This window comes from Anoplolepis gracilipes, chromosome 17 (assembly GCF_047496725.1).
Source record: "Anoplolepis gracilipes chromosome 17, ASM4749672v1, whole genome shotgun sequence".
In the NCBI taxonomy this organism is placed as follows: domain Eukaryota; kingdom Metazoa; phylum Arthropoda; class Insecta; order Hymenoptera; family Formicidae; genus Anoplolepis; species Anoplolepis gracilipes.
Window position 1 is genome coordinate 5,852,741 of NC_132986.1, and position 21,198 is coordinate 5,873,938.

The window sequence follows — 21,198 nt, forward strand, 5'->3', positions numbered from 1 at the left end:
GAGCACTTTACAGCATATATGACGTCCCGACTTTTGTACGATGTTATTACGCCGCTAACACGACTAGATAAACGACAATCGATGGTAACTAAACCAATATCGTCGAGTTAAATATTCAATTCCATTACCAAGCGATATCGATTCAATGTCGAACTGTATATTGCACAGTAATAATTTCAGTATGCAACTCGAGTACTGACGATATCGTATAATTACTAATCAAACACGGGAAAATGAATTTTCATCAAAAAGAGTTGTCAATTATCAGCACATCGCGTCGTTTTGATTCTAAGTTGCTTCTCACATTTTTACGTTAAATATTATACACAAATCGGACACGAAGAGTAATAATACGCAAGAGTCAGTATAAACAGCAAAAAGAATGAAAAACAGGAAGATAGAAAAGACAGATGTACAAATGAGATGCCGTTCCCGAGTTCATTTACTTTCAACCATGCTAGGTATTTCGCTCGTATAACGAAAATAAAGCGGGTCAACATAGGAGTTTGCCATAATTTGTCACCCAAACGTGTCGACGGACTCGAATGATTGGACGGCGGAAAGAATTGCCCCATTGCTGCTTTGTCACAGAACGAATTATTGCGATATTATAAATCGTACTAATATCCTTGTAACAAATGTTCTGCGGATTCCACGATAATCAGTTATCCACTGTAATGAAATCCTACGTCGGAGCGAATCCCCGAAATGTAATATTATCAGCCGCATAACTAATCGATACCTTTTCCAAACAAACGACATGCGTAATTAATCGAACACATAATTACGGTTACATTTTTTAGACACGACAAATATGAGTTTTCAGAGACAGACACGAATTTGTATCAAATTGCACAAAATAACTGACAATATGAATATGTGTTGTGAAATACATCACGATGTAAACAGAGAATGAATCAGTATAATTTGCTATACCCATTAAAATATAGTCAAATATAAATTTAACCATGTATTTTATAATCTATTAACGCAATATCACAATCAACGAAAATTGTGTGTGAGATATAACATAAAATAATTATTTTTTTCAAATTATATTATTTCACAAATTTTAACATACAATTCTAAATATTTTATAAATTTCTCTCAAATTAAAATTCTATTAAAATGAAGTTGACCATTCAATGTTACGTCTAAAAATTCTTCTATCGCATTTCTCGTTAAAATTTAATTCACAAAAAACTAAATTTTTATTAAAAATATTTCACAAACTGCACTTGTATTTACATCACGTATTACTTTCTCCAAAACAATTTAGGCTTCCACATTCCAATTCGATTTTGATTAAAAGATGTTTCAATCGAGAAAAAACTAATCAAGACGCATTTTTCAGGATTCAACATTTCATTCTTTTATCAAGACCAACCGCTGAGTCGAGTAAGACGAACGTTTCGATCGACCAGTTTGGTTTAGTTAGCAAGTCTAATTAGACCGCCGCTTTTATAAGCGAGCTCAGCGACTCGTTTCCGATTTGCAAGGCTTTTCGAATGAATTGCGAATTAGAAGACCTATCTGGCGCGAGTGATGTCGATCGTTAGCGGTTTTTAACAGAATGATTTAAAGGATCGTTTGTTATCCTTACTGCGCAAGTTAGTTATCTACCGTGTACTTTCTGTGTATTATGCATTCTTTATGCTTTTTCCATGCAATATATGAAAATAACACAAACAAAGCGATTAATAAGAGCAACTGGACTATTCTCTCTATCTAAAAGAACTATAAATTTTAAATTTGTTTATGCTTTTACTACGATGATTTCTCGTACAAATATACTGCGCACTGTTGGCATCGTGTCAAAACACATGTCTCTCATCATTTTAGTTGAGAAAATATTGTTTATATCGCTGATTCTCAGCAATTATTTTACACAAAACCTGCATGTGTTTTTTTAACGTATTGCGTTAAAATCATTTAAATTAAATATTCATTTTATCTAAACAAATCGATTATTTTTAATTTTAAAATAATTTTCACAGATTTAATCGAGAAAATTGGTTATTGTACATATTGAATAAAATTATTTTACAAATATTTCTGTTCTTACTATGTTTTTCTATCGTACCTTTCAAGTTTCTAATAATATTGCACTCACGAAGTTAAATATTTAATATGTTTGCACTTTTCGACGTCTTGTTTGACGCTTGTTTGCCATAACACAAAACATTTAGAATAGCTATTTCAATAGATAATGTTTACATTAATCTGTGTCATAAAGAAACTAATCAATAGAAAAAAATATACTCATACCTCATATTGTTTTAAATCATATGAATATAAAGTAAACAATATTAATAATCAATCTCGTTAATATACAACTCAAATATTTTTTAATCAATCTTGTGCTTATGACTTAAAATGCGAATACATGTTTTAGCTTCACATATTTAATTTTTGCAACATTAAATTTCCGATAATCCTCTTTAAAAGTTTCAAATGAACGATAAAAGTCAATAACCATTTATTAATTTATCATATTGCTACACATATTTTTTTGTGCATTCTAAGCAATATTGAATAAAAATCGGTAAAGAATTTATATCCCAACGTATAAAAAAATTTAGTAATCCATGAAAATAAGATGATCAGAGCATTATATCTACGTTGCTGAAATTCTGTTACACTGGAATCCAATTTTGAAAAAAGAAGAGGGTTCATAGAGAAGAGTGAATAATAAAACATATCTTGTCGAAGGCAAGGAAGTGACAGAGGGTAGAAATCATCCTGTCAAAGATTCTTGTAAACGACAAATCTTCTTTAGGTATTTCATTTTGTTATGCCACGTACGCTGATTTTATCATTGCTAAAAGACTTTTACGTAAGCAAAAAAATGTTGTCTACTCAAAGAATGCGTGGGCTTTTGATTTCTGAAAGTTTCGCGTACAAAATCCTAAGTTCCAAGTCTTTAAACTTGCAACAAACCTTCGGAAAAAATATATTTCTTAATTAACGTATTTCAAATTTATTACATACAATTTAAGATTCATAATATAGTCTTTGAACTTAAATATTTTCAGTTTGAAACTTTTGTAACAATTTTTTCTTTTGAAAAAGAAACGCAATCTCCTAAAATATTTTTATATACATCATTATTTTTTAATTTAGTATATATTAAACCTCCTAATAAACATAGAAATTGTATTAGTGTAAATAATAATATGATAAACCTAGTGAAAGGGAATCATTGATTAATCTTAATCACTAATTTTCTTCATTTTACGTTGCGACTTACAATCACAAATTACATTACGGCAAGGATCGTGCTGTTTGCACGAAGTATTTGCGAAGACGGTAAGCGAGTAATTAATTTCCGACGTGTTAGTGTAGTTACTTCGAATATCTGGATAATCCGACAATTTCATGCGGTTTCTAAGTTACACCAGAATCCAAGGGTGAATAACTTTTGGTCAGACAGGATCGTTCACGCAAATAGCTGCCGGCTGTGTATATAAAGCCCGGAATAAAAAAATCCGCTAAATTAAATTACTTTTAATTTAAAAGACTTTAAGTCATCGCCAAGTTTTCGAATTAATAAGCGTACTAATAATTTATATTAATTTAAAAAGACGTAAGAAACGCTTAATATACTGGTGGCTATTAAAATGTAAAATTAAACTAATCATTATTTAATAAAGCAATCAGCACAACCGATGTACAACCGATGTACGAATACAAACAAGATTACATTGGTACAATGTAGGCGTTCCTTCGCAAGATGTCGCAATCTACAGAATTGCTCTACGATGAAATTCAACCGAGCGATATTAATTTCGTACTTCGCACACGTATACTAAACTCAATATTACGGCTTTCAACTTCAAGTGCACGATTCTGTGAACGATTAATTAAGCATCGCAGACGGTGCGACAGTGCAACAGCGCAACAGAAGTGCAAGTTTTGCGTTATTATAGAGAAAATGAAGAACTTTTGGGCTTTCAGATTATATGTACACTCACCTTTCCCGTTTCTAGAAATGCAAATATGCGACTCGCAGTTTTCGTCGTTATCCTACTAGAGAAAACCCGACATTCGCGTAAATGAATCTGCTCGAGAACAGCTTGAAAGTAGGCCACGTTTGGAGACTAATTTCGCGGTAGTTACGCGTGGGAGAGACATTCGCAATCCCTTTATATCCACTCATTATGCCGCAAATTTGACGCGCGCGATAGGCACATTTCACGTGTCAGAACTCTCACGTGCACATTTATGTATATTAATACCTAATGACTTTACTTAGTCGCTGTTAGACAATTTGACGTGACTGTGTTTACATTTATGATAAAACTTAACAAGAAGCCGTTTTAACTCTTTACCGTCTTCATTACGCGAAGAAAAGATTACCGCGAAAGCAACGATATTAAAGCCGCTTTACATTTACATAATATGAAAGCATATATGTAATAATAAAGCTGTGGATCAACGCAAATGAGAATAAATACGTATTAATTTCCTATATTAAGTTACATGTGATATCGCTATTTTCTACCGATCAAAGTATAAAAAGTGATATAGGAGAATAGAGCTAGTATATCAAGATGACAGTCTACTCTTTTCTTTCTGCATTTTTTTTTAACTCGCATAATAAAAATTTAAATATGTGAAAACGGAAAGAAAACCTCAGAAAAATAAATATATTAAAAATAAAAATTGAAATCAAGTAGTATGATATTAAAAATTCGACATTGAATAAAATTCAATTCCGCACAAAGTCCAATAAATTGCACGATATTTTTGCAAAATGTACATAATAATATTGTATAGAATGTACTTTCCCCCCCCTCTCTCTCTCTTTCTCTCTCTCTCTCTCTCACTGTTGAATATTGACAGCGAATTTATCAGCAATCATTGGAAAATAGTGGACTCTGATCGATACATCGAGCTGTTCATTTGAAAATAAACGACTTCTATCAAACCTTGTTTACAATACAGCTTATCAAGAGTTATAATGATTTTATTGTTAATAATCAACATATATCATGTTGAAATAAGCGGCTGATTGAGGATTCAATCAAAATCTATTATTAAAATAAGCTTTGTTTCACAACAAAAATTTAATTAGAAACGCCTATAAGCACACGAGAAACAAAACTGTCTGAACATTAAACATATACTATAACTAAACATATACTATAATAAATTAATTTGTTCTTGTCAAGAGTATTGTTATAATTAGAATTGTTACACTCATATAGTTACATTCTATTTCGAGCTATTTATATCACTATTATCCTAAACATATTAACAGCAATACAAATTTTTTGTCTGTTTCATATTGAAATTAGTCACTTTAGGGTCGCTTTAAGGTCACAAAAACTAAATTAGAAGTCATGTACTAAGATTTCTTTATAAAAATTTTAAATATTTGCTTGACAATAAATTTGAAATCCAAATATGTGGTAATCTGCGGCATCAATAAATAACTGGATATTTATTCGGCACTTTGACCAACGGCATTGCTGTTAGTATGTTTAGGATAATAGTGATATAAATAGCTCGAAATAGAACGTAACTATATGAGTGTAACTATTCTAATTATAACAATACTCTTGACAAGAACAAATTAATTTATTATTATATATGTTTAGTTATAGTATATGTTTAATGTTCAGATAACGTTTTGTTTCTCGTGTGCTTATAGGCGTATATATATATATATATATATATATATATATATATATATATATATAAATTAAAATCGATTTCTCAGAATATGTCCATAATACTTAAAAGTAATTGTTTAATTATTAAACTTAAATATTAAACACAATTTTTTTTATATTTGGATATTTAATAATCGATACTCATAATACTCGAAGCGTTGTAATTTTTTATATAATTTACTATCAATGCCTATAAATTTTTTTAATGTCATAATGAGACAAATTTTGCTCGATATCAATTGACTAACAACTCGCAGGGTACGTTTATCTTATTGTCGTCGATCATGCCTCCGATGAATGAACTATGCGTTTGAAATTTTAACCAGGCCAAACAACGTAATTGATGACGTCAAGCTTTTAATAAAGTTTTGATAAGTGGGAATACACATGGAAAAAGTATACAATGTAACTCTAAAAACTACTATGAATGCCATAAAATGACGTTATAATCTGATAATTAGATATATTTAGGTAAATCACATAAACACCTTCTATTCTTTCTGTAGCAGATAAGTGTGAAGAATATTACAATAAAATAGTTATAAAAAAATATCTTTTTCTTAATGGCGGATAAAAGAACATACGTAAAAAATAGAAATTTTTTGTACTCAAAGAAAATACAAATTTTAATCATTCTTTTTTTTATAAGATAATGTTAAATTTGGTTAAAGGAAAAACAGAACACTATTAAGAATATCAAGGAAGATTATGCAAGACAAAAGATAACCATAATTAACTAAAATAACAACAAAGTAAAGCTTTGCCTTTTATATCGTCTTATATAACATTTTACCACGTGCAAGAAAACTAGTTAGCAAAAAACTAATTATTGCAAAATCTGGTACAATTTCTTTTTTAATTTTAATACTATATTTTACATTATATTATTCATATAAATATAAAATTATGTTCTTTTTAAAATTTTCTTTACAAATCATAGATCAAAACACATTGAATTTAATTGATGTTAAATTCTTTTATTATATTATAATTACAATTTTATAACTATCATATTATAATTACAATTTCATAACTATCATATTATAACTCTCTTTATCATTAAATCATATAATTATATCATTAAATCTTTCTTTTGTATTAATGGAAAAAATGATTTTTAATTTATCATGATTTACTTCAACTACAATTACAATTCTTAAAATCCTTCATTTCTTTAAGCTCAGGAAATGTGTTTTACTTTAATCTTGAATTATGTATACAGATATACATACAAATTTGATAATTATAATTTTACACTCACCGGGTAGTTCAAGAAAATTTGAAGTTCTGCGTTGTCGGCCGCGTGGATGAGCGCTAAAATTTAAGGGGCCCACATCTTCGTTGGTAACGTTGGATATGTTAGAGCATTGACTATCGCGGGAGCCGCGTCTGGATGCCAGATAAGCTGCAATACAATCGCGCATGAGAGTTTCATGAAAATTCAACGCATTCACAACATATGTTCAAAAGGGATCGTCAAAGAGTAAACCGTATCATGATACGCCATACTATCTGTGAGTGTGTGTGTGTGTGTGTGTGTGTGTGTGTGTGTGTTTTACATCATGCATGTATTGATATATTGTTAGTCGAGAGCGTGACATTTGAGGAAACGTCCATCATCGACACTATGTTACTTATTAAACTTTCATGACCCGAGAACGCGCTTGCGAGAATAAATTCTCGATGAGGAGAAATACATATAACAGTGACGTCTCTTTATGAGTCAACGAATATATATCAGGAACGAATTTCAAGATTAGCATCATTAAATAATAATCCATTTTTATATTAACGACTATTAATCATGGGAAAAGCATAGTTTCTCTTAAATTATCACAAAGTGTAAAGGGAGTGAAATCAGGCGAAGGAGATAGGATGTTCAAAATTTATGATAATCTATATTTTCCGCAAAGATTTAAAAAGTAATTATGCAAAATTTGGTTCAAATCGGTTTAGAATTTATAAGGAACATACAGACATTTTATTTTATATTTATATAGATGATAATCTTTTTTACTATTATTACCTCCGTGGTATTAAAAAATAACTTTTTATTGTTTAAGAATTATTGTAAATAAGCTCCGGCAAAATATTTCAATCAAAATGTCATCTCAATTCGATCTAACTGACAATGAGATTTAATATTCCTCAATTCAAATAATATTTCAATAATGTCTATAACGCTTTAACATGAGAGATATATCGCAAATCTATACGCGTTGTCAAATTTACAATTTCACACGTGTTCCGCGTGATAGATTTTCCCACCAACCCAACCAATGAAACCACCAAACTAATGAAAGTCGAATGGCCAATGATCAAAGAATTGGAAGATTAAATCTCAAGAGTATACTACAACTTTTTCATTCAGCGTTATTTAGGAACGAAAAGATCCAATAGACTAAAAGGATAAAAAAAAAGAACGTAGAAACTTTAGCAGAATAAGAAAAAGAAAAAAAGGAAAAAAAGAATTAGATCTAAGAAAAAATTCAAGAGTATCAAATAAAGTATACTAAAAAAGAGGAAGGATTATAAGAGCTTCTTGCATGTATATATATATAAAAATATATATATATATATATATATATATATATATATATATGCGCGCGTATAAATTACGAATGAGTTTAACACGTAAATTACAAAGCTTACATTACGCCCGTTATTAACGTGCGTTATGGATTTTCATCAACAGGAGAGTACTCGATCGGATTAAAAGAGTAAATGACTCGTAGGCCATGAATTTCGCCGTGGCAAAATCCCAAATTTCACTTCCACGGAGGCCAATTATCGATGGCCAGTGTACACGTGCCGAGATTATTCACGTGTCGTCGTCGTCGTAATTCTCGCTTCCACCCCAAATCGACCTGCGTCACGCTTGCTATAACGAACAACTTTAATCGCGAAAAAATCCACTGTGGTTTTTTTTATGATGACGCGTAATATTAGAAATATTACAAATACAAAATAAAATTTGCATTTTATCAATATTTAAATTCAGCATTTGCTTTTATTCATTGTTCACTTGCATCAATTCATTGCTTACTTTAAATTATATAGTTTATAGTTAATAATGAAATAACAATCTTAGTTATAATTAAGTTAATATAAAAATTAACTCAGAAAAATAAATCAAATAAGAAGAATTTTAATTGATAAAACTAAATTTAAAAATATTATAAATAATAGTAAATAACCGATATTAAATTAATAAGAATCTTGCAATTGTTAAAAATTATAAGTTAATTGTTAAAACTTATCACAAAATTACAAGCCTCAAATTATTTTTCGTACATTAAATATATCTGTTAGACAACGCTATATATAATATCTTTAATTAACTAACCCTCGTCAGAAAAGTGGGACGTTTTGTGTTTCTCGAGATAACATCGGCTGTCGTTTATTACCCAAAATCGCGCCACCGAATTACGAAAGAAAGAGACGGAGGAAATACACTGGAACTTGGAAGGAAAAATATCTCTCGTTATAAACGGAGAGGAAAAAGTTTCGTAGAAAAGAAAAAAAAACTCACCAAGGCCGCCTTTCATGGAACCTCTCCTTCGGGGACTGGACAGCATAGTGATCTCAGTATCAGCCTCTCCCATATCCGTTAAATCACTGGTCGATCGTCGAGACATGTTTTTCTCGCCCCTTCTATGTCTCGAGCGCTCTTTTAAACCCTCATGATGTTCGCGACCAACTTCGTCTAAACATCCTTGGCTTTTGTTGAAACGCCCGTTAATCTTTTTATTTTTCAAGCTTTCACCGGTTTCCTCAGTAGTTTTTTCATGCATACCAAGAGAACCCTCCATAGATGGTGTTTTTCCTGTGTCGATGCTTTTGTATCCCGCGGTCTCTCTGCTAATGCTCTTTTGATCCACATCCGGACTTCGATCCGCTTTCGGACTGGTCGCGTTGTGCGACGTCGGCGTTACTATTGTCGGCGACATAGGACTTTTTAAGCTCATCAGGCCAAAGCAGGAATTTCTCCGCCGATCAAAAGATTTCGGGCTTCTCTGACCATAATTACATGACGAATTGACTGATCTACTGCGATCGATCATCGATGACGAGGTCGCCGACATTGGGTAACTCGCTGCTTGTTTCAGATTCTTGCGCGGATCGCAAAATTGAAAGATTGGCGATTTGTGGCCAGGCGAGTGCAGTATTTCGCTGTTGGGGGTCATGGGACTGCGCGGCGGACCCGTGATGCGGGTACTGTAGTAACTGGGACTCCTGGGGCTTCTGGGACTCCTGGGACTCCTGGGCCCGAGCTGCTGCTCGAGCTCGCCGGCGCGCCCAAACTCGTCGAAGTCGAAGTTCGTGTTGGGCGTCTCCGGGTAGTACTCGGGCGGAAATTCGAAGACCAGAGGAGTACCGGGCGACTTGGTCAACGACTGACCGAGAGTCGGACTCCGCTGCTCGGCGATCGGCACCTGCTGCTGGAGGCGAGGTAGCGCTGGCAACTGCCGTGGACTCCTCGGAGACTTGAGATGGATCGATTGTCCGGGACTGTTGGTCGCCATCTCCGACACAAAGTCTCTCTGATGAATTTACCTTCCTCTCGGATCGCGTTATCTCTGACGGATCGACGCTCTGAGCTGAGTATTTATCGTGCTTTTGTCATTGTCGCGCTGCAGAAACGATCGCCGTCGGCTTTCAAGCTACGTCCATAAATCGTCAATGTAATGTCCTACTACGACAGCCACTCTTCTCATTTCAACGGATTTGCTGTTAAATTTAATTTCGATAAATATCTATATGATTGCAAAATGTTGCGGAATAAATGTATTTCATTATCGTTCTGGCTTAAGTTTTCTGAAAACTGTCAAATACGAAAAGAGAAATTTAACATTTAAATTTTAAATAAAAAGTAACTAAGAAAATTAAATTAATCATATATAATTTTTTTGATAAACATTTTTTCCATATTATATATATATATATATATATAGAATTTAGTGACCAATAGCTTTTCACATGCATTAAAATTGAAAGCACAATATATAAATCTTAAAGCTTAAAAAAAAACTCGCATATAATTACTTATTTCGTTAAATGTTTTCCTCTCTCTTTCTCTCTCTCTTTCTCTCTCTCTCTCTCTCTCTCTCTCTCTCTCTCTCTCTCTCTCTCTCTCTCTCTCTCTCTTTTAAACATGCACACATAAAGAAAGAAAAGAAGAGGGAAAAAAACGAGAGAAAGAAATTTAAATTTTATACACTTCACATATATACAATCATTTTATATTTCTTTAAAACTTCAGTTTTACTGTAGAAAAAGTTACCTTAAATAGATTTCATTAAACGAAAAATTACTTTATTTTGCATTAAATTGATTCAAATGATTAATTAATTATCATGAGATGTGATGCTACTCTGTAATAGCGCGTGACCTATAATCGTAAGGTTAAAACGTACCTATGTCAAGTTCACGATCGAAACCCATATTGCGAAAGTTATATTGATCTAAATAAAATAAAAAAAGGCATAAATTATTTTTAATTATCTTCTTCATTGCTATTTTAGTCAAAATAGACACTCCATTGATAATTATTGTAATAAAAAATAAAGTAATGAGGTTATTTCTAAACAAAGCAACGACATTCAGTTAAATAAACAAAAATTCATAATTTCTCGAATAAATATTTTCATTTCAGCTCAATTTTCTGTTTATCTGCTAGCAAATTATCAGAAAGTACACAATTTTATGATAAAAATAACAAAGATATACCGTTCAATTATTGAAAAAGCCATTTTCCAAATCATATAATAGCATTTAAACAGTATTTACTATGCGCAACGTATGTAATTGTCTATATTATAATATATAATGATTAATATTGACAAAATAAAGGACACGCATGCCAATTATATCGTAAGATAAACAAATACAACGATGTACACGAACTCATTACCCAAAGCGATACACTAGTTAGCCGACTAGAGATTAACCTGTTGATCGTCGTTGTCACGAAGAATACCGTCACGTTGTTTAGTTGCGCCAAGACGTCAAACAATAATGTTATGATGCCTAAAACGGTGAAACGCGAAATCTCGTATCGCGCTGATTGAAAGAATCTAAGCCTAAATGAAGAAAAACGCACTCGTTGGATCCAGCCGAATTTTGCGTCGTGAGGAGAATGAAGCGTGAAAACGAAGACGATGCCACTTCGACGATGGCCGGCACGCTACTGAGGGGTTGCGATGTAATATAGAAGCCACCCCCGCACCACCCGCTTCGCAACCGCCGCAAGCCACCCTTCCCGTATCCAGCTCGACCCTGGGGCATTCTGTTGTTCTCTCCCTCGCACATGCTCTTTCAACAATTCGCATTCGCGTTCAATGTTATTTACAACTGTAATGATTTTTATCGGATCTTCGCAATTTTAAAATATCATATTTTTTTTTAACAATAACGTCAAATTTTTTATTAACTTTATAATTGGAAATTTAGTTTCTTATGTTTTCTATTTAACGCGCTTTAGAAATGCTTTTTACAACATGATTTTGATATTACTAAGAGAACTTATTATATAAACAAAATATAACAATTATATAACAAAAAACTAAAAAGAAATTGTGAAAATATCTATTTCTAACTAATATTTATTTCTATATTTATAGATCTACTTTACGTAAAGATATCTTTTAAAACTTGTGAAGAGATAAGTTTTGCAACTTATATGCGCGATTAACCACGCATATTGAAATAACAAATTTAATCGAATCATCATGTCAGTTTTCAACTTTTTAAACTAACGCTTTTGCTAGTCTACAAAGGATATCGTCCATCGATAGTCTATCAAAGAAAGTTGTTTGTGTTTACGTCAAGGAAACTCATGAAGGGCTTGCAAGCTTGTAGTTGAAGTCTGTTGTGACAATATCCAACAGGTAGATGTTTAGTATATGCAGGCACATTGCGAAATCTAATATGCCCCTGATGTTGGTTCAAGCCCGTTTACCTAGCATAGTTCGGCCTTTAATTAGTAAAGCACTATAGTATACACTATAAAGGTTTCGCGCATGGAGGAATCTGATTTGGCCTCCTCATCAGTCTGTAGCATTCATCGATTGGCACCACTTTGTGGTGGACGCGTCAGTTTTTGGCAAGAGCCACGTCAGATTGCAGAAATACTTCGAATTGAATTTAGACGCTAGCAGATATTAAATATTTAATAATATAAAACGGAAGAAGAGAAAGAAGCAAACTACATTATATCGAACTTAACATTGTCAGATAACACTTTCAATGAAGCTACTAATCTCGCAAGAAGCAAGATTGTGTACCTAACATTTTGAACTTTCCTTTTATTATTTGATAAGTTCAAAATTGATTATTTACATAAAATGGAAGAAAATAAATTATCTATTATAATCCCCATTAACTCTGCCTAACTAAATTCGCATGTTAGAAACTCGATAAAAGTTTAATAAATTTAAAAAAAAAGATGAAAAGTGTTTTTCAGTATTGCTTTATTTCATGATGTCTGTGAAGAAAATTTCATAATTTCAAATAACTATGATAATAAATAAATCAAATCAAGTTGAATTAAGATTTAAAAAATTAGCATGTGTTGTGTGGAAATATATTGCCTTTTACGTCTTATATCATCCGAGTAATGCGCAAAGCTAGTAATATGAGAGACCGCTAGATAGCAGATACATATAGTAAAAATACAGTGATCAAATTGTGCGTTTATCACAAGCAATAAAAACTTTCTGATTCTAATTTATATGTATAATCCTCGTTGCAATATTTATAAAATAAAATTTATGTAATTTATTTTCTAATTTGATATATTAGAAAGTTTATATTGCACAATATTGCGACAAATAATACAATATTATTATTCTTGACGTTTACTATTTGATATTTATTTCACCACCAACCCACTTATATTATATTATTGATGCGATCGTAACTCAGAAGTCTTGCAATAAAGAGAATTTAGATATATATATTTATATATAGAGAGGAAAGTTTAGTCTTGAATATATATAATAAGACTGCTACATAAATAAATAAATAAATAAATAAATAAATAAATAAATAAATAAATATATATATATATATATATCTTCTTATTAAATTATCTTTGTATAAATTATAAATTATTTGTCTGTGCCCAAATTAAAACAGTCAAATAATGTTTTTCAACATTTATTTGAAGAAAAACATTGCAAAAATCGTGTAACATATACTGTATAATTGATAAAACAAGTTGAAATATTTCTTTCTACCTCAATAATAAGTACTGTTGTTTGGATATATCTACTTATTGTTAATAGATATCGAACGCACAATAAAAACACTTTACTTGCTTTTAAGTGATTAGTGTTTCTAATATGGATGTGCATTAGAGTTGACTTATATCTTCTTATTTCTACTTATAATTATCTAGCAAATTAGAGTAAGTGGTCAATTAATTCCTATTTCACATTGATCAAAAATTGACTTTATGTCAGTGAAACAATTGTTTGTGACTGGTTCTAGCCGCTCATATCATCTGCGACGATATTTTATTCTTAAACGATAATGAATCGCTAGATGTTATATAAATATTTTTGTATTTATTTATAAACAATTTTTATAATAATATGTAATTACTTAACAAATTTTATTAATTTATTAATTTATACTAAAATATGAAAACACTGTGTTTTCTTTATATAAAAAAATAATATTTTAAATAATTTTTGTAAACATCAATTTCTCCATGTTTAATTTAATTAAAAATGTTTATTATTCTACTTTTTAGTAAACTAAAACATTAATTTCAAAGTTTAAAAAGTTAATTCTTTTGTATCTAACATCTTTATTGTGAAGAATACTACATGAACAAAACATGTAATAAATGCAGTAAGTCTAAGCACGTGTACTAATAATCCTTGCGCCTAAATCCAGTCTTTAAATTCCTAACGTCATACATGTATGAGATATAACCGTGCTATATTTAGGTGTTATAATTTTATATTATTTTTATCACATGCATTTATTGTCATATTATTATCAATATTTTACTTACAGATTCACCTGAAAAATATTGAAAAAATAAATTAATCTTACAACTATATTTCAAATGAAATACGTTTCATACTACTAATCAAATTATTTCTATTTAATATAAATTATTAATAAAAACAGAAAAAATAAAGAATTTAGGATCTAAAAGAAATTTCGTAACTCTTATTCTTATTTTATATTTTGTTTCATGTATATTATACAAGTATCGTCGAAGATGTATGAACTGCCACTGATATAGTTGTAGTTATATCTGTTTCTTTTGTATTATATATTTATAATTTATTTAATATTAATTCCTTAAATTTTTATTGTCGCTAAAAATAACTGTAGTTAAAAAGAGATTGTCGGATAAAATGTACAAATATTAAAATCCAATTATTGTAAGAAGATAATGTAACTTAACCAGTTAACTTATGTAGACCATATCATATGAGTGCATGGAAGTTATATAGTAGGTAGTATCAGAAACCGTCAGATAGCGGATGCGTACAGTACAAATTTAACGACGACGCATATATTGATGAAAACATTATCAGTCTATTTCGGAGAGAAATAAAGTATCGCAGTATGTATACATTCAAAAAATTATGCGATAATTTATCTCATTGATTCTGAACTATCTTACTTTAATCGATTTAGATAACCGAATGAGAGCATTACTTGCACTATAGCATTAACATGCATAAAACGCGCAACACGTGGCGTAATCATCGATTAGTAGAGCTGACGAAAATTTGCGAAAGTAGCACATTTCCAACTCGATGAAGAACAAAAATACATCACTCGCAGCGATGCATTCCATTGGAAAGCATACACATGTCGCGAAATGCATTAAATCACCTAATCTTATCTTTTAATGATATTTACATTGTTTTGTAGATAAAATAGTTGGTAATCTGATCTTTATATTTTGCATTGATTGATAATCTTCACGTTACTACGACATTATGTACAGAGAAATGATAACCTTGCACTCGACATTATATTTTATACCGCATTACAGTATTAATTCTCTGAAAAATGTTGACGTTTAAAGATTTCTATTTTTATCAAACTACAATAAACGTCATACATATGCAGCGTATATAATTACAATATACATTGACTCATGTTTTTTAATATTTTATAGGAATCTATTTTATTTCCTATGTGTGGGATGATCATTAGATGACTCAGGTGTTCTACAGTTTTATGAACTCTATAAATATACATCCATATTAATATCTGTATTAAAAACTAAATTAAAAGCCTTTTTACTAAAATTTTGCAAAACACATCCGAATGCATATTGTACATACTTATTTTTTATCCTTATTTTTTATATTAATTGTTCACATATTTATTTTTCATATTCTTTTTCAAATTGATGAGAATAACACATTACTTTTATATTATCGCAGTTAATCAGAATAACATTACTTTATATCGAATATTTTTTAATGCATTAACTACTTCATAAAATTATTATTTTTAAATAATATTATAATAAATTCGTACATGCCATTATTCTAAAAAGTTACTATATTGTAGTATCTTCTGTTAATATCAGTAGTATCTATTGACATTCTCAGTCTATCATACTGTAACTCTCTAGCGACTTATTCCTATTTATTATAAACGAGAAAGATCAGGAACAAGAAGTCTCCTACTACCATTATACTATCGTGAGGGGAGCGGCACGCATCCTGATGACGTTTCTAGTGGGGTGCTGATACGAATCCACCCACAGTCTCAACGCTAGCTCGACTGGCAATCAGTCAGAACAACGTCGTGAGAGGATTCGTATTCAGTCGTCGAGCGTCCCGTTTGTCTGTTGCATCTAGTCTTTGTCTCCCACTTCGATCACTCGACCTCGATCCAACTCGATAAAAAGCGAGATCTCGACACATTGCCAGATGCCATCGCTGAGGACTTTTCGCATCGAATTCGATCGGTCAGGCGCTACTTACACGCCTGGCGAACTAGTCACCGGCAACGTCATCGTCGACCTGGCCAGAGAGAAATCCATCAGAGGTAAATAGTGTCCAACATACACGTGTCGCCGCGTGTCGTGGCACGAGATCAAGCAAGTATCGAGCGATTGTATCGCCGGCGCCATGTCGGATGAGCGTCGGGCGCCAAAGTGCGCACGTGTGTATATATGTGCGTAAAAATGCGTGACAGTGTGAAACCAATGCCGTGAAAAAGAGGCGCCGAATACTCTCACCAAGAATGTGTTTTTGTATGAATATCTATTCTGTGGATGGATAAAGTAATTAAAAAATTCAATCAGAAAAGAACTAAATAACACTAACATCTTGAAAGAAATCTTTTAAACTCGTTTTTAAACTTTAAACTTTTATTCAAAAGAAGGAACAAAAAATTGTACTAATTAAACGAAAAACATTGCCTGACCATGCAATAAAAATTATATCAAAAATTTATATTGCATTAGGATATAATACAACGCATCTAAGTTAATTCAATGCAGTTAATTAAATTGTATTTATAAAAATAATTTCTGTACGAAATTCTGTACGATGTAATAGCTTCATACATTTTCACACATACGCCTTCACAATATGTCTTTATACTCGATATTTTTTATTTTTATGATGAAATAAATAAAGTATCGAATATAACATTTTTCTCTCACTTGCTCAAATGTGTATGCGTCCCTGCAAAGAGTCCTGTTAGCCACAACTTCCCATTAGACGCTTGATAATATAATAATAATTATTTACCAGCATAAATTGAACTACATGTGAAACATATCAAATGTTCATGTTTTTTAACTATGGTATAATATAGTAAGGAGTAAAGTGAAATTTCTTTTTATCCTCCACATATTTCATAAAAATATGTAAAGAGAAATAACATATACATTAAAGAATTACGTAGCAAATTAAATATCGAAGGCAAATGAAATATGTCAATTGGACACACAAAGTACAGTTATCGATTTATAAAAGAGTGTTATCAGAAATGACATTTTGACAGACGACATTTTAAGCAAATAAAGACCTACTAAAATTATCTCAATGTCGCATTCGTTTTAAGAATGAAATAATTATTAAAATGCATAATTATTTTCTAAGTAATATTAGAGTAAAATACATATATCAAAAATATATTTCTCAAAACTTTCTTACTATCTTACTCGTGTATGATAACAAGTTATATTATAAAATAATTCTCGCATTTCTAAATGAACTAATTTCTTAATCGTTAGGATTTTGAATACACATTCTACAATCTATATGTTTCTAAAATTGTAAACAGACTAAAAATAAATTTATCAGAAGTAGATTCCAGTTATTAAGAGCAATCCGTTGGATTGCTAAGAAAACTAATATACCTCATCGCTGCTAATATGCGAGGTTATAGCTTTGCCATTTTTGCATCTATTTTTATATACTAACTGTACAGCCGGTTATGCAATGCATAACTGTATATACTACGCGTTTAGAAATTCTATTGATACGTTTTAACTAACACTGAATTTCGAGCGCTGTAAACGCAATATTGTTGTAATATGTAAGTCTGTTCATTAAATTGTTTTATTTTAAAAAATTGATTTTTCTTTATGTTTTTCAGAATCTTTAATTTGTTTATATATATATATATATATATATATATATATATATACACATACATAATAAAAAAAAAATGATTACCATGTTTAACCAGTAATGATCGAATTTGTTTCAATATTTGAGGAAGAGAGAACGAGAGAAAGAAAAGATCAATTATTTTTTAATATACTGTATAACATTTTAATATAAAAAAATAAATAACAATAAAAATTTTTTATCGCAGCGCTAAAATTGTCAATTAAGGGAGAAGCTAATGTTAGCTGGGAGAGAAGAAGAAGTAACAAGAATTCTCAAGGACATCGTCACACCCAAGTTGATCATTTTCGAGCAAACGAGCAGTATTTTAACCTGACGTATTACCTATTCGGGAATACAACAGGTAATACCTAAAGATTACATCATTATTACTAAAAACTTGATAGTAAAACTTGTAACTAAATATTATAAGATAATTAAATAGAATTACTTCATTCAATTATTCGACTTAATTGCAATGAAATATTTTTAATCTATCAAATATATATCGTTCATTATTATCGTTAAATCAAGTATTACCGTTAATTATTACAGGTAATGGAGATGTACGGATGCCAGCAGGATTTCATAAATACCCTTTTAACTTTTCATTACCCTATAATATACCGTGTAGCTTTGAACATGCAAACGGTCACATCAGATATACGACGAAGGCGGTCATTGATAGACCATGGAGATTCGATCACGAGTGCAAGATTGCGTTTACCGTGGTCTCATCTTATGACTTGAACGCTTACAGTCAACAATGTGTGAGTAAAATCAGTATATGAAAGTTATGTGTATGCATTTCTTTTATCTCGATATTAAGTAATAATTCGAAGCAATAATTCGCGATCAAACTACAAAATGATGATATATAACTACAAAACAATATATTTATAAATAATTTGCTTCTCACACAAATATTTTTAATATATGTATATATCTTTATATATCTATGGTTTTTCATTAGCTCGGCGTAGACGACGAAACGAATGAAAACTTTTGTTGTTTCTGCTGTTTCGATATGGGCTCGATAAAGATGCGTATTAAAATACCGACAACGGGGTTCGTTCCGGGGCAATCGATAGAAACGATGCTCAACTTAAATAATACGAGCAGTATAAATGTGACAAAGATTTGCGTTAAATTAGAACGGGTAAATTTAATCACTGTCATCGTTACAATTTATAGCTATATCATTTACTTATATAATCTAATGCCTATCAAATTAATGTTTACCTACACAATATAATTATAATATTTTCCTTTATAATTTTAATTTAATATAATTATAATTATATTTTTCTTTCCTTATTAATTATATTTTTCTTGTTTACAAAGTCCTTGGAATTCCATGCAAAAACCCCATACAATTCAACTAAAACGGATAAAGCGGTTGTTAAGGGCGAAGAAAGTAGGGGACCATTTGGTTCATATGCTGACATTGTGTCACGATTACAAGTTCCACCGATACCACCATCCCAATTGGAATATTGCAACATAATAGATCAGAAATACATTTTACGCATTACAATTCACATTTCAGGAATGTACGTATACATTTTTCAAAACTATTGTTTCTTATTAGTAACTACAAAATAATTTCTAATAATTTTAAAGAATTTTCGAGAGTTATTATTTATATAACGGTGTATGATTGAATATATATATATATAAATATATAAATAACTTGAAAATTCTTTGAAAAAATTTTTTTAATTATTAGAAATTATTTTATAGCTACTTGCAAGAAATTTTTAATTTAATTAAAATAAAGTTATATTGATTGACGATTCGTTAAAAAATTAATTCAATTTCTGCGATAGGCATTGCAGCATCACCAAAACTTATCCGATCTTGATCGGGACAATCCCACTGCGCTCAGCAATTTCATCTGTACCTTATACACAAACTGTACAGCCTACAGCTCCTATTATGCAATACGATGATGACCCTCCTCCACCGATGCCGATGTCTCCAGATTATGCTCCACCAAATCTACCTTACCCATATCCAGGACCTCAACCCACAGATTTTGCTTCTGCAAATCAACCTAGCACTTCGGCTAACCAATGGGATATACGTGAGTAGATGCTACTTTTTATAAATAGACAAGATTAGTATCTTCAAAGTTATCTTAGTATCTTAATTAGTAACCATCATCTTTATATATTGTGTGTATATATATATAAAGGAAAATAATTTTAAGAAATTATTATCTTTATCTAGCACCACCATCATATGAAGAATGTGTGCAAAGAGCGGATAGTATTAAAGATGACGATGAATCTAATTACGTGCATGGTGCCAACGAACCTTTCGCACCAAGATATCCAGTCTTTAATTTTCCAACGCCTTGTAAGAACGAAATATAGTTATTGCTAAGTGCTTTATATCATTTTGAAAATGATCTACAATACATATCTGAATATTTTATTTCATATACCATAAATATTTTATTTCATAGATTCCTCTCCACCTGAAAAATAAGATGAAATACGAATTCGGAACATAAGCACAAATAAAGCGGAAGAATATACCACCAATTAAGTTATTTCTACTTGACGCGCTTGCCGTAATGCAGAAACAAGCATACTAGAAAAATGCAGATTCTGATTCGCCTATTACCTCATATAGTATATTCGAATATAATTTTTTTTTTTTTTTTTTACGTACAAAAAGATTGTAATCATGTATATTTTTATACTTTATGACATATTCTACTTACGACTATAAATGTATCACGTTTTATGTCGAATAAATAATATGTATATGATGTATATAATGATAAATATAATTTTGGGACATACATATTTTGTATTCAGTATTTATAACCATGGTTAACACGCTTGACAGAACGTCGCAAAAAAGAAATTTATTGCAAGAGCAATAAAAATAGAGAG

At 30.8% G+C, this 21,198-nt stretch overlaps 2 protein-coding genes across 10 annotated transcripts in view; one reads left to right on the top strand and one right to left on the bottom strand.

The window, feature by feature from the left end:
* The window catches only part of LOC140675171 (uncharacterized), a 41,239-nt gene extending 29,346 nt beyond the window's left edge, over positions 1-11,893 (bottom strand). For 3 of the 8 annotated variants that reach the window (XM_072909321.1, XM_072909316.1, XM_072909314.1), the window contains exons 1-4: positions 11,593-11,893; positions 11,096-11,143; positions 9,211-10,409; positions 6,940-7,083 (exon numbers count right to left, since the gene is read on the bottom strand). In XM_072909321.1, coding sequence (XP_072765422.1) covers positions 6,940-7,083; positions 9,211-10,204 — 1,138 coding nt within the window. In that variant the 5' untranslated portion in view covers positions 10,205-10,409; positions 11,096-11,143; positions 11,593-11,893. The remainder of the gene's footprint in view (positions 1-6,939; positions 7,084-9,210; positions 10,410-11,095; positions 11,144-11,592) is intronic. The other 5 variants (XM_072909315.1, XM_072909318.1, XM_072909319.1 and 2 more) reach the window with 5 other exon arrangements.
* Positions 11,894-16,455: 4,562 nt separating this feature from the next.
* On the top strand, positions 16,456-21,140 carry LOC140675204 (arrestin domain-containing protein 17). 2 transcript variants are annotated; one of them, XM_072909406.1, is made up of 8 exons: positions 16,456-16,715; positions 18,501-18,656; positions 18,848-19,062; positions 19,266-19,451; positions 19,637-19,845; positions 20,122-20,378; positions 20,525-20,653; positions 20,763-21,140. In XM_072909406.1, the coding sequence occupies exons 1-8, from the start codon at positions 16,598-16,600 to the stop codon at positions 20,783-20,785; spliced, it is 1,293 nt and encodes a 430-aa protein (XP_072765507.1). In that variant the 5' UTR covers positions 16,456-16,597; the 3' UTR covers positions 20,786-21,140. The 2 variants fall into 2 exon arrangements, with proteins under 2 accessions (XP_072765507.1, XP_072765508.1); XM_072909407.1 differs by lacking the exon at positions 19,266-19,451.
* The last annotated feature ends 58 nt before the right edge of the window (positions 21,141-21,198 follow it).